The 13,394-nt window shown below is 47.7% G+C and overlaps 1 protein-coding gene across 1 annotated transcript in view; it reads right to left on the reverse strand.

Annotated features, from left to right (window-relative positions):
* Nucleotides 1-5: 5 nt before the first annotated feature.
* The window catches only part of GRAMD1B (GRAM domain containing 1B), a gene marked incomplete at its 3' end in the record, with an annotated part of 30,580 nt that continues 17,191 nt past the window's right edge, over nucleotides 6-13,394 (reverse strand). Inside the window, exons 7-18 of the mRNA XM_009709125.1 lie at nucleotides 11,365-11,480; nucleotides 10,720-10,876; nucleotides 9,834-10,023; nucleotides 9,308-9,451; nucleotides 8,520-8,638; nucleotides 6,914-7,056; nucleotides 6,128-6,231; nucleotides 5,501-5,704; nucleotides 5,210-5,300; nucleotides 2,661-2,768; nucleotides 827-944; nucleotides 6-83 (exon numbers count right to left, since the gene is read on the reverse strand). Coding sequence (XP_009707427.1) covers nucleotides 6-83; nucleotides 827-944; nucleotides 2,661-2,768; nucleotides 5,210-5,300; nucleotides 5,501-5,704; nucleotides 6,128-6,231; nucleotides 6,914-7,056; nucleotides 8,520-8,638; nucleotides 9,308-9,451; nucleotides 9,834-10,023; nucleotides 10,720-10,876; nucleotides 11,365-11,480 — 1,572 coding nt within the window. The remainder of the gene's footprint in view (nucleotides 84-826; nucleotides 945-2,660; nucleotides 2,769-5,209; nucleotides 5,301-5,500; nucleotides 5,705-6,127; nucleotides 6,232-6,913; nucleotides 7,057-8,519; nucleotides 8,639-9,307; nucleotides 9,452-9,833; nucleotides 10,024-10,719; nucleotides 10,877-11,364; nucleotides 11,481-13,394) is intronic.

A 13,394-nucleotide genomic window follows, 5' to 3' on the forward strand; every position in this document is an offset into this window, starting at 1 on the left:
AAACGTTTCCGTTTCTCCTCTGGATCTGACCTGAAGTCCCGGGACCCGATGCCATTCTGAAGATTTATTAGTGAATCCTTCATCTGCAAGACAAGAAATTTCTCCACTGTGATGCTACCCTAGAGGTGAGCACGCTTCGGGCTTTCCTTCCCCATTGGTGCCTCCTCCTTCTATGTAAAGTCTCAATACCATAATCATCTGCTTTTTGCGAACGGCGCGTCAGGGCTGGGATGTACCAATGGGGCCTCAGAAGAGAGGAGCCCATGAGAGACCAATCTCCAAGATAACAGAGAAGGGGGGAGCAGAACGAGGTGTATGGGGTGAGCAGCTGTCTCCATAGGGGAGAGCAGCTTTCACTTAGGAACTACATTCTAAGCAGCCCAGTGTACAGCCAGCTCTTCAGGCAGCAGATACCGAAACCCCTGGCTTTCTGCTATTAAGGGCTCACACAGAGAGCATCCTCTTCATCCACGCAAGCTATGTATGAATCCAGGGTTGAGGTAAAAAAAAAGTTTGCTTTCCAAACTAGGATGCCAGGGAGTTAGATGTAAGATGTGCTAATGTAAGGGTTTTGGCCCCGTAGAATTCTCTCCTTGACATGCGTGGGCCCCGTGAGGTAACAGAGAAGCTGCGGTATCCTGCAAATAGCCCTTCGGACCTGCTGCCCACCGCTACGTCAGAAGACGGATCTAAAGGGAGATGGTAGTGGAGGCGACGCACCCGTGGGACTACAGTGGAACCAGGTAGGGCTGAAGGATTGCAAGCGGGTGGCTGGGAGGACACGGTGACCCTCTGGTCACGGTGCTAACTGGCTGTGCGGTCTCACCTGGTCTAGAAGCATCACCGAGGATTTGATGATCTCACGCCATTTTTGCAGCTCTGAGTCATGATACTTCTGCTGAGATTCTAGTAACTGGGCCCATTCTGTCTGAGACTGGGGTAACCTGTCAGGCAGAATATGAGCAAGAGTGAATCTAGGGAAACTGAAGTCAAGGGGAACAAAGTGGGTTGGAGGGGTGTGTAGATTGTATCAGCCTGTGTCCAGTCTTTTCATGCTAAAGGGGCAAATTTTCTTGAGCAAAAGTGCATTTAAATGTGGTTACAGTTTTCCTAAGTTGGATACCAATGTTGCTCTCTCTTAACTATGGTAATTAATTAATTAAGAGCAAAGAAAGATGTGCCTTTTGCAGAAGCTGGTGTAGTGTGGGTGGAACCGAAGGCCCCATTGCCAGAGGGGAACGTGAGGACAGAAAGCGGGGTGCTCTCAGTGCTTGGGAGACGTGGATACTGAAAGGCAGCACCAGGGCCGTTGATGGGGAATAATGCAATGCAATGTAACACTGCGGGATGGTAGCCCTGTACAGTTTCTGTGTTTGGTTTTTCCTAGACATGCTGTGTCAGTCTGGATTTAATACAAGGCTTTCTCTTTATTATAAGCAATAGCAGCACTGGCTCTCTTTTTAATGGCAGGTAAATGTAAGGTCAGGCCCAGTTAATACTCCAGAGTGGAGGCTGCTGAGTGGAGCAGAATCAGGGCAGATGCAAGCACTCAAGGTGCTGGTGGGAGGATCACTGTGACCGCACAAAAGTACATCCAGAAAGGGGACATAAGGGACAAAACCACCTTAGCAAAAGTGGATTTGGGATGTTCTCAACCTCTGAAAATAGAGGCTATCCAGGCAGGATACCTAGCACTTAACGTACATAAAAGCAGCATTCACCTAAAAGGCCAGAAGGAATTCAAAACACAAAAATGCTGGCTATCATTATAAACAAACAACTGTGGGACATAGGTCACCACTGTAAACGCCCTCTACAGAAAAATGCTCTGGAGCGCATCCTGGGAAACGCAGACTGGCAGGTCCGCCTTTCGCCCTAGACAAGATGGAGGAGTCTATATAATAAAGAGTGATCCCAATAATAAATTCACTCTGGTCGGAGGCTGTCGGCATGCTGTCTGCAAAAGGAAATGGGGAAATGCCGCCATACAGCCTCAAGCTCTTCACATCTCAGCACAGACCAAATGGACGCTATACTGAAATAGGATGTCCCAAAAAGCCTTAGACAAGGTTCCACGCTACCGATTATTAAAGAAACTAAGTCAGTCTGCAATCACACTTCGCTGCTTACCATCTAGTACTGCCAGGGAACACTTAGGTCATTAAGAAGTGCCCTGCATCCTCCTGGTGATCTCTGTTTTCCTCCCACACTCTAACATCTTGCCGCTATCTGGACCCGTACCCTTCAAAACATTTCTCTAACAGTTGATTGTGTGTCATGGGCCCAAATTCTCCTCTGAGTACAAAGGGTTCTTTCTAAGACACTGCTTTTCATAGAGGGAAAATTTAGCCATCAAAGGAGGTGGGGTGACAACCTTGGCCCAAGATTGCAAAAAATTTATTCGTAGAGCATCCACAGTTACATGGGATGCTGGGAAGAAGCAGAGCTGGCCTTAACTCGCTGTCTCCTGCACTGCAGCTGGTCAGCAGTTTCAGATCTGAAAATGCTGATAGCCCCACAGCTAGCTACTTGCTCTATCTGTTGTACACAAAAAGGAGGTGATCTACAAGAGAGCCCAGAGCTTTGGCATTCTGGGAAAGCCTCTAACATCCATAGGAAATACGTGAGAAGAGGCAAAGACAAAGCAGATGTGATAGTACCTTTCCTGTAGCTGCAAGCCCTGCCATGCCGTGAGCGTCTGCGTAGTATATTCCAACATCCAGAGTTTGTAGAACAGCATCATATTGAGAATGACCAGCAGCACCAGACTGGAAATAAAGAAAACAGTCACAGCTTACTAGGAGCACTTCATAGCCCGTTGCCTGCCAATCACACCTGGGAAAACACCCAAGGCTTTAAAAGAAGGTGTCTGGGACCCAGGTCCACGCTGTGTGTGAGTGGGAACTTAATTGGAGTAAGGGCCAGGTGATCAGAACCCAAAACTTGACCTCGTGGGAGAAATGTGTGAGCAAGGAGGACGGACAGACAGAAAGACAGGGATCACGGATCAGACAGAACAGGTTGGATGAGTGGATGTGCTGAATGCAGAGAAAGGGAGGGAAATGGGAGAGTAAAGAGGTAAAAAAAAGAGAGAGACAGTACCTGAAACAGATCCTAGTGGGAGCAGGGAAGAGAAAAGACGGAGTAGCTGCAGGTTAGAAACAGACTGACAGAACAGGAGAAACTGGGCTGAGCGGGGAAGGTTCATAGACAGTGCAGAAGATATATTGGGGGGAGGAGGGAAGAAAGGAACAGCGGGAAGAGAGGCAAGAAGGACAGACAAATAACCGTGTGCCTGCTATCAATGGTGAAATTCGCTCAGCAAAAGATGAGCCGTGTGCGGCTCCTGCGGACAAGCCCAAAGCGCGCCCATGCAGGGCGCTGCCTGATGCATAAATGCAGGCTGCAGCCTGCACGCGTCCAGCCTTACCTACTCCTACCGCACCCAGCGATGGGAACGCCACCGTGGACCAGTGCTTTGACCCGATGATGCTGTACCGCTCCTCTCGCCACCACGCATGGGCATTTCCACTCCTCCCGTCAGCCACACTCAGGGAATAGATTCCAAACTAATGTGCCCGTGCCTGTCTCTGAATAGCGCAGCTCTTTTGCTGGAAGAATGGCCCACTATCGCCCAGTTCAGTCAGGCGGATGGCAACTGGCCAGAAGAGTGTTCTGAAAACACCATGGAGGGCTCTCTGACCACTCTAAGCTAAGCCAGTAGCCTGTCAGGAGAGATTGTCGTAAAGCTTTGGTGCCTTCCCACCCAAAGTTTTAATTGCATCTCACCCGTCTAGATGCAGAAGATAGCACAAGGCTGTCTTCTCATCATTACATTACTTTACCGTACCTAACTTACCATTACAGCAACTAGCTAGGTTGCTGCTGCAAAGCTCTGCCATCTTTATCCCCACTGGGAAAAGGAAATGCAGAAAGGAGCTCAATTTGAAAACTAACCTCAGTCTACAAATCTCAGCTGCTTCCCACCTCACTAAAAGATGGGTGGAGCTTAAGAAAAGAATGAGCCCAAGTTCTGCTGTTCCTCCAGGGTTAACAGTATCCTTGTATTTCCCCAAGTGATGAAAAAACCTGCCGTTATCTGGCTTGCTCCTTTGGACTGTACCGCTTCACAAGCGCCTGCCCAGCAACCACTGCCGCACTCGCACATAAAAGCTACTGTCAGCCCAAGAGGCAGAGAGACAATAAATACGCCTGTATTTAGGCATAAAGACTGAGCCGTAGGGATGCCATGGGCCCATACCCAGCTCACTTTGAGCACACATCCAGCCAAGTCCAAGACTAGCAACTGTGCAAGGTGGTGGCAGAAAAAGCGCCCAAACCAAATGTAGTTCTCGCTGCTGAACTAGTGCAATCATGCCCGTCTCTCTTGCTTCATGCGTTTCTACCCTTATTTTGCAGAAATCGTCTCTAAACAGTCCAGCTTCTTTCTGAGATGGTATCTCTCGTCAAAATCACCGCCCAGGACCAGACCCGAAGAAGTGGGGAAGAAGTAACAGACAGATTCCTCACATACACTGAGCCCTGCTGTGATGGCACAGTGACTCCCAGAGAGCTTTGCATGGTCACCTTTGATGACAACAGCTAGTTTGTCAGCAGATTACATTAAATTATTACCTATTTTAAATTTTAAAACCCCCACAGTTTCTAGATGTCATAAAAAATGTCTAAACTGAGTCCCTGAAATAATAAAGACTCTTTGTTCTTGTTGGATTTCTCCTCTTTTAAGTATTGACGCACAGCTGCCCCTCGGCCTGCTTGCCACTATCAACACTGCCTGCGTCCCAGACAGTATAGGTGACCTGCACTGAGGACTCCCAGAAACATGCAGGTCTGCAAAGCGCACATTTGGTCAAAACTGAGGGGAAAGGAGAGACTTTGGTAAAATAAGATCCAGAACCTACAGAACCAGATCAGCGGCCAGCTAATTACTGGCAAAAGCTGGGATCAGGCCAGACAAAACAGCTGATGGGGTGTTTGGGGGCAATTTTAATTAATACTTTTCTGCCTGTCATTGCTTTTCTCTCCTCTGGGCTGCACGAGGTTTGGGACCAGAGGCAAATATGAGAGAGGAAAAACTGGCACAAGGGAGCACAGAATGCCAGAAACACAAAAGGACCAAAGTTGTTAAAGGCTGACCGTGAAGGAAAGAAAAAAAAAAAAACACCACACAAAAAAACCGCCCACTTACACAAAACTGATGACAAAGAGCAGCTTGGAGACACTCTGCAGGTGGAAGCCGCTGGGGCTCTCCTCAGGGATGTGCCGTGTCTGAGTGGAACCTGAGGAGGTAGATGTGTTTAGGCTAGGAAATGCTGCCCGATGGGGAGGGCAACACTCTTCCCTCTACCCATCCCTCCATCTCACTCAATCATAATACATCCTCCCTGCCCCCTCTTCCCATTAACCCTCCGCGAACAAAGCTCCAGTTTTTCTCCAGAGGTACCCAGCTGTCCATCCCCAAGCCTTTGCAGTTCCCTACCTGCCACATGCTTGATTCGATGTGCAACCTCCTCGTCTGTCGGGGTGGTGACGGGACTCAGCACCTCCTCCAAGTGCGGCACCCGCAGATGGGCATGGGCCCGTTTCCTCCGGCGCACGGTCGATTGCTTGCTCACTTTCTCTTTGGGGGATTGTCTGTGGACCTCAGCCAGGTACGTGCTCTCGGTTTTGGTCAGTTCACTCTCTGTAGAGACAGCAAGGGAAAAGCATTTAATTGAAGTAGCTCTGGCCTTGCAGAGATACAGACTTAAGCCCTCTAACAGCACAGATGCTGGGCCAAAGTAGTTGGCAGGGTCTAAGAGGCCCATGCCAGAGGACATGCTACACATCCCTTACACCTTCTGCCAACCTCTGACCCCAGACTGCCTGTGCTCCTGCCACAAAGCAGGATTTGATGACCTGATTAATTCCAGCAAGTGCTGCCAGCGCTGTGGTACTAACTTTGGCTGGCCCCTTTTGTAAGCCACTCCGAGGTCTGATCCCCAAGAGGCTGGCAGCAGGTATCACACACTGTCGTGCTGCCCGCTTGCAGGGAGGCATGCGCCAACTATGGGAGGTGCCATCATTTGTGGGTCAGTACCGCAGCTACCGTCATTGCCACACTTACCCAAATGACGGAAATAATCTTCTAGGCCGCTCCAAAAATTCTTCTCAATGAAGGATTTCACCAACCCCCAAGGCTGTTTCTTGTAACGTAACTCTGTGGAAACCCTATGTGAAGAAACGAAAGTCATTCTCCCGGTTTTGCCTCCCGGAGGCGACGTCAATTCACAATCCTTTGTCAATGTAAATATGAGAAATAATCATGCACACTTATTTCTGGAATGGTCTCAGCCCTTCATGTTTCTCGAGGAGAAGCATTGCATGAAAAGTCCTTCCAGAGGCAGTGGCAGGAAGGCCTCCAGAGAGCCTCTCCCAAGAGGACTCCCAAGACCTTTGGCCACGTGGCAGGCAGACACTTAGATTACTTATCGAAGTCAAACACCAAAGCCTATAGCTTTGCCTGGCACCAAATTCCTCTGCTTGTCCCCCCAAGCATGTCTCGGGGGCACAGTCCCTGAAAGTATGTCCCGTTGCTTATCACACATAGTTCATTGTGTGGGACAACTGGCCCTGCACACCACTGCTTCCGAGAAGGGGGCAAGAAAAGTCGGTAAATCCTCTCCCTGACGCAGCTGTAACTCCTCTGCATGGGGTCTGTTGTTTGCTTGATGTCACCACAGCAGGCAGCTGCCCCTATGGTAACTCTTCATGATAGGAGCGTTCTGGCAACAGGACAAAGAAATACGGCTAAGTTCTCCCCAACCCCTTCTAACACACCAAACAGCAGAACTCCCACCCAAAGGTGACCTTTGGTTGTCAGTAAAAGCTCTTTATCCCACAAGAAGTGTACCTGAGTCGGCTTTTGTTTCTGGCAACACGAGTCAACGTGTAGCGGTTAATGGTGTAGAAATAATCATGGTAGGGGACGTCGTGAGTTAGCACCTCTGCATCTATGACATAGCACTCGCTTTCTTGGCTGGCTTTGTACATTGTCTGCATAAAAGACAGCATGCAAGGCAACTATTAGTCTGGTTAGAACACGGCTTTGATAGATCGGCACCTTCACTAACACTACAAAAACAGCTCTAACACAAATAGGAGACCGCACCCATGCCCAAGCCACATCTCTGCAGTTCTTCCGTGAACAGCTCACCTTTGTAAGGGAAGGCATACCTGAGGAAACCAAGTGTTTCACTCAGAAAATGCTGAAGGTTGAGCTGCTGGAACAGGATGCCCCTTTTGAAATATGCCTTGGGAAACAGCTGTCAGAGACGTAGTTACATACACTGCTACGTGAGGACCGGTTCTTTGGGACCTTTGCAAGTGTCACCTCTTCTCATTAAACTGATGTCTGGCTTGTCAGGGAGAAACCTGACCTAAAATCAGAGGCGGCCCAGCTTTAAGCAGAGGTCCTTTTTAGCATAAATTACTCTACAATTCTGAACGCCGGAAATACATGTCAATTACTTCTTTTAAGTGCTTCTGATCTGCTGCTTTGCCCCAGAACAAACCTCGCAAAGGGGACAGACACAGTCAACTGCAGATCTGTACACAAACGCATGTCTTTACTCACAGACTATTTCCACTTACCTCTGCAGCGAGGACACAGCAAAGTGTGCCTCGGTGGTTGGCCCCAAACTCAGAATAAAATAGGCCATGTCCTTGCTTGCCTGAAAGCGTACTATTCCCTTTTCCCATCATTTGACTCTGTCCTTTTCTTTCTCTTTTCCCTGCACACAGTCTTTGCTTCTGAACAGCACGCTTCATCCCATCCTCAGAAAGTACACCTTGCTGCTGGGATTCTCTCCCTGAAACGTAATGCTCACCCCGTCTTTTCTTGGCTCCCTCTTAGTATTCCTTCAAGCTAACTCTCAGTATTTACCTTTGGCCACCTGAACATATCTCTGCACACGGAAGGAGACCCTTCCTCCCTCTCTAGCTGCAGCCCCTACCAGATACAGCTAGCCTGGCTCTTCCCAGTGCACCTCTTCCCAGATGCTCCTCTTTTTTACCTTTTTTAACATGTCATCTAATTGTCCTCAACAGGAATAAAAAAGCCTGGACATCTCTGTGTAGAGCTGTGAGAAGGACTGGCTGGACAGTGTCTGAATTTCTTGTGCTCTGCTCATGAATAACATCTGCTGGACTGACCGCAGCTCAAACAAAAACAGTACGGGTGACAAACACAGTTGTTAGAATGTGCTGGCTTGTTTACAAACTCATCTGCTTTTGCTGGAAAATTTATGGTCCTTTCCTTGCAATGCAATCCAGCGCGAGTGTAAGATTAGCTCTTCACATTTGCAGTGATACTGCGTAGCAAGTTAATCCAAGAAAAATGTGTAAAAGAAAATGGACAGGGAGAATGAGAACATGCAAAGCAGCATGCCCAAGACAAGAAAATAAATCACAGATCTGTTTCTACCAAAGCATTACACCCCTGCTCCCCTTTCACATACCTGCGTCTCAGTGACAGTGGCAGTTTTGGGGGCCAGAGGGTTGGTGAGGGTAATGGTATACAAGATCACTCTGGTCTGATTGCCATTTTCTTCCTTCTTCCAGGGATGAAAGGTAATATCTGAGAGGACAAAACAATATTCCATTCAAATAATTGGAGAGGGATCTCAGGTCAGTTCCCTAGAGAAAGGCATAACCATATAACCAAGCTCAGGAGAGTATTTCCCTCCCCTCGGAGAGCTTGGCCGCAGAAGCACTAAAGATCAACTGAGCGTGAGAGAAAGGTCTCCTTACTAAATGTGAATATTTTCCCCTCTTTCAAGTGCAGGGAAAGGGGGAGAGGCTGGGGACATACCCCCTTCAGGAAACCTACAGTTACAGGGAAATGAGGACTACAGCATGCCAAGGGAAACGCTCTTTGCATCGTCAACTGCACAGTCCATGCTAGCGTCTAGTGTGGGGCCAGGAGAGCTTTTTCCTCACACTGTTAAGCCTTGAACGCAGGATCAGGCCTTAGCTGATGTTAAAATATAACAGAGTCTGCTTCTTCCATAAACTTAGAAAAAAAAACTAAATAGCCAAACAAGGCTGGTTCTACCTGCTTTTGATTACTGTCAGTACAGACTACAGCTGTCCCAAGATCTGCTCAGAATATTACCCGATCCCTCTATCATCGGGCACAGTTACACCCCCAAGGCATGCGCCCAGACCTTCCTTCTGTACAGGCCTCTCTATCTCAGCAGGGAACCCAGCCTCCGTCAGCGACTGGGCTTCGCCACCAGCAGCTTACCAGAGAACCGGCGCTGTTCCATGAAGTCCCTCTGGAACTGGGAGTCCGTGAAAAGCAAGTCATACAGTTTGTCCACGCTGAAGTTGAACACTTCGTTCACGTACTGACGGCCGTTCAGATCCTCATAAAAGGCTTGGACTTCCCCTGTGGGAAAACGGGCCCGCAAGCCCCAGCCATGATCCTCCATGCCAATATCAGCGGCTCTGCTTTCACAGTACTAGGGCCTTAGTATCGTACTTTGTGAAGAAGGAACCCAAAGGAGGTACTTTTAACGCTTTTCCTCCACTGATCCCAGGACACTAGTTGGAACATCAGAAGGGGTAATTAACTACATAGGTTATTTTAGGGACATACTTCCAAATGCCCACACATTCACACCTTCTGTGGCCCAGAATGGGAATTCTTTGCATCCCCTGAATTCTTAGGGTCCAGAAAAGGAATTCAGTATTTGCCGCTCCAGTCCCTCACTGGAAAGGATGGGAGAAGGCTGAAAACACCACCAATGGAACGGCCCTTGCCCACATACCTTCATCGTGGGTCTCTGACGAGTCACTGAGCTCAGTGGGAATGTCTTCGTTGTCATTGAAGTCTAGGGAAGGGGAGTTCACCGGGCCGATGATCTCTGTTTTCTCTCCCGTGATATTTGCAATGCCGAAGTCTTTTTCCACCGGACTCTCCGCCACTGCCTCCTCCTCTTCTGGTAGCACTCCATCAAACTGCAGCAAGGAGAAAGCATTACGAGGGCAAGATCAGCACCTGGAAATTGGGGGTTATTTCTGAAAACTTTACATCTGTGGGCCAAGTTTCATACCTTTGAACATTTGGCCTCGACATGTCTGGAAATTAAATAATAGGGAGAAGAGGAGGGTTACCACACAGCGTTTGTAAAACACACGGACATATTAGACCACCTCCTCTCAAAGAACTACACACACAGTTCAAGCTTGGGGACATGCACAAGGCTTTTTGTTTGTTCAGACAAGCATACAACCAATACTGGTTTTGCTCCCCCTATAACATGTAGGAAAATCTGAGGGTATATTTAAACAATGTCTGCTCTGCCATAATACTATGAGGGCAAACACTGTTTCCTAGAGAGTAACTGAAGGCAGAGAAGAAATTATAACCCTTTTATCTCCAACACTCCATTTCTCTTTGTCTGAAAGTATAGAAAGGAAAATGCACTTGCTGATGAAAGTGCCAGTTTACTGGCTTTTAGGACAGGCGCACTTTGCTCGCTTCTTCTTGGCCAAATGCCGTGCTCACAGATACCGCTGACTGAAGGACTGAGGTCAGCTGCAGTGGAAGAGGAGCTGCAGGGTAAATAGTTACCTCGTACATTCAAAGACTACCAGCTGGATCCCAGAGAAAAGGGTTACTGCTCCCAAATGCAACGGAGGAAGAACACTTACCGAGGCGGGCGCTTCACTGCTTCCCGTAGATGTCAATGTGCTGGCAGTGACAGATTTCTTTGGCAGCTGAGGGCTAGCTTCTGGCTTGGCCTCCATGCTGCTTTTTGAGGAGCTGTCATTGACTTCATTCTCTTCCACGGGGATTTCTTCACAGTAGCTGAGACGCCACAGAGAACACAGGTTTTTATGTTTACCCCTCTCAGTACAGCTACAACTGGACACACAGAGCAAGTAAGAATATTTCTATGAAGCTTCCAGTCTGACCAGAAGCAGAAATGGCTCAGTGCAGGGAAGATCAAGCCCAAACTTTTAAAGTGTTTATACACAGACTGACAAGCATCAGCACTTCCTGACCACGTAACATGCTGACTGGCCTTGTGACTGGGATGCTTTGGCATTTACAGAATTGCTCATCCAGCTCAGCGAGTAGAGAAGCAGGCATTTCAGTCCCTACCAATTTCCATGAGGAAAAGGTACGCTTTCAGCTTTCTAGACATTACACATTTAAGGGCAAACATTTGGCCAGAACCCAGAATCTCTCACCAGGGACAATCAGTAGTTTGAGGTATGCAAGGTATCAGGACTCCTGCTCTCCTGTGGCCATCTTTTCTTCATCACAGGCAGATTTTACTCTTCCTCACTCACCCCATTGTGTTGAAATCATCATCAGGAGGCACGTAGTCTTCATCATCACTGGTCAGACCCAGCTCGTTCCCGTAACACTGGTGAACAAAGTGCCAGAGCTCCTTTGGACAGAGAGGCTAAAAAAGAGAACGGAGAACAGCATACATTTTCACCTGAGAATACTAAACTATAATGAATTTTTGGAACTACCATCATCAGGAGTATCACATTCCTTGCCCTAAAAGGAGAAGTGAGAGATTCTGACACAGCCCCTGATGGGAGGAGAGCGCTTTCCGATGGGTGCACCTCTTCTGAATTCCAGAGATGCTGCAAGGTGGATTGTGTGTTACTGGCAGGCTGGCCCAGCTCCATGCTGGCTAAGGGCTGCGGGCGTACGCATCCTTATATTGTTAGGCCAAGCTGGCTTAGAGATTGCCCCCATCAGGCAAGAAGAGGCCCTTTCGCCAAGTAAGCCTTCACTGTCAGCCCAGGTTCTGCCCTAAAATCTGACTTTGTTATTTTTCCATGCCACAATCTCATGGTTACTTAAGACTATCAGAAAGCCAACATGAGGCCACAGCCAGAGCAGCACATGAAATGAGATTTCCCTCTACTACACTGCTGTGCATGTAATAATGTAAGTAGTAAACCTGCATTTCCCTCCACATGTTTTCTCCCTGCCTCTTCTGCTGTGCCTCCATTTAATGTCTCTACTACAACCAAACCCCAACACCTTAGGAGGCTTTTTCCCCTCCAAGTTTGTTTAAATTAAAGCTGCCTAAAGAATTACAGCTGCAGGGGAAAACGGTCTAAAACAGCAACAAACATTTCCTGTTGCAGTTGAAAATCAAAAAGAGTTTGTCTCACCAGATACTATTCTGAAAAGCTTGTATATACTTCCAGTTAAAAAGAGAAAACGAATTATCAAGACTGTTCACAAAAGCCTGGCTTTTTAGGGATGCAGGTCAGCTGACCACCATATGACTGCATTCTGAGGTGCTTAGGAAGAGAACTTGTGATTTAAATACGTGGTACAGGGATGAAAGGGGATGGATTTTTACCCATGAGAAGTTTATGACCAATGACAAACATTTCTTAGTAACGGGGGAAAACAAATCTAGTGAACTTTTTCTGAGTTGCTGGCTTCAACTTCTTCCCATAGTTACTGCATGGGATAAGGCAGGAAATTTTTAATCTAGCTCCCAAAAGTAGCAATCAAAAGCATGGGAAAAAAAATCTCTCATTAGAAACTTTCATCCAGAAAAATGTCTGTCTCTGCTTCACCTTCTTCCCACATGTACCCTAGTTCACACATCTTATCAGGAAAAAATGGATTAGGTTCTTTCTCCCTCTCTCCTGCCAGGCATGGATCCTACATTTGGAAAAAGAGCTCTGGAAGTGTTTCCTATCTTTATTACTCCACGTCTCGGTTCCCCTTTGCTTTGACCTTGAAACCAGGACACTGAATTTTGTTAGGAACTTCAAAAGGCTGATCAAATTGCAGCATATGGTAGCAACACAAGCTGCCCAATGCAAAGCGATCCTTTTGCATACTAAATACTACCCTGATTTTCAGGGCAGGGTATTCTGGGTGCTTGATTACTTAAGCCTTCCAGTATGGTATGAACTCAAGCCAGAACATCTCAAAACGCTGGTAGCACTGTAACATCAGTTCATGAGCCTTACTCCCGCAGTGAGGCCAGAAATACTCAATGGACTGTGGAACAGAGTCCGATCAAATATAGGCTATACGGGGCCTCTGGCACAGCAGGTGCACATCCCTGCATTATTTTAAAATCCATCCCACTGAGCCCTTACCCAGTGCACCCCGTACCCGCCATTGTTCTCGTTTGGTTTTGGGATGCCCTGAACACATGCTCTTTTTCTGTCCTACCTTGAACTCTACACTTCTGAAGCACAGACTTACTAACAGCTTTGCCTGTGCCGTGAGCTATTTCTGTTGCATTTTGTACTGCTTTCTTCTGGGCTGTTTCACTTGAATTATGGACCTCAAAAAAAACTCCTTCCTGAGACACATGTTTCCATACCTC

This window comes from Cariama cristata, unplaced genomic scaffold (genome assembly GCF_000690535.1).
Source record: "Cariama cristata isolate BGI_N322 unplaced genomic scaffold, ASM69053v1 scaffold29291, whole genome shotgun sequence".
Lineage (NCBI taxonomy): Eukaryota > Metazoa > Chordata > Aves > Cariamiformes > Cariamidae > Cariama > Cariama cristata.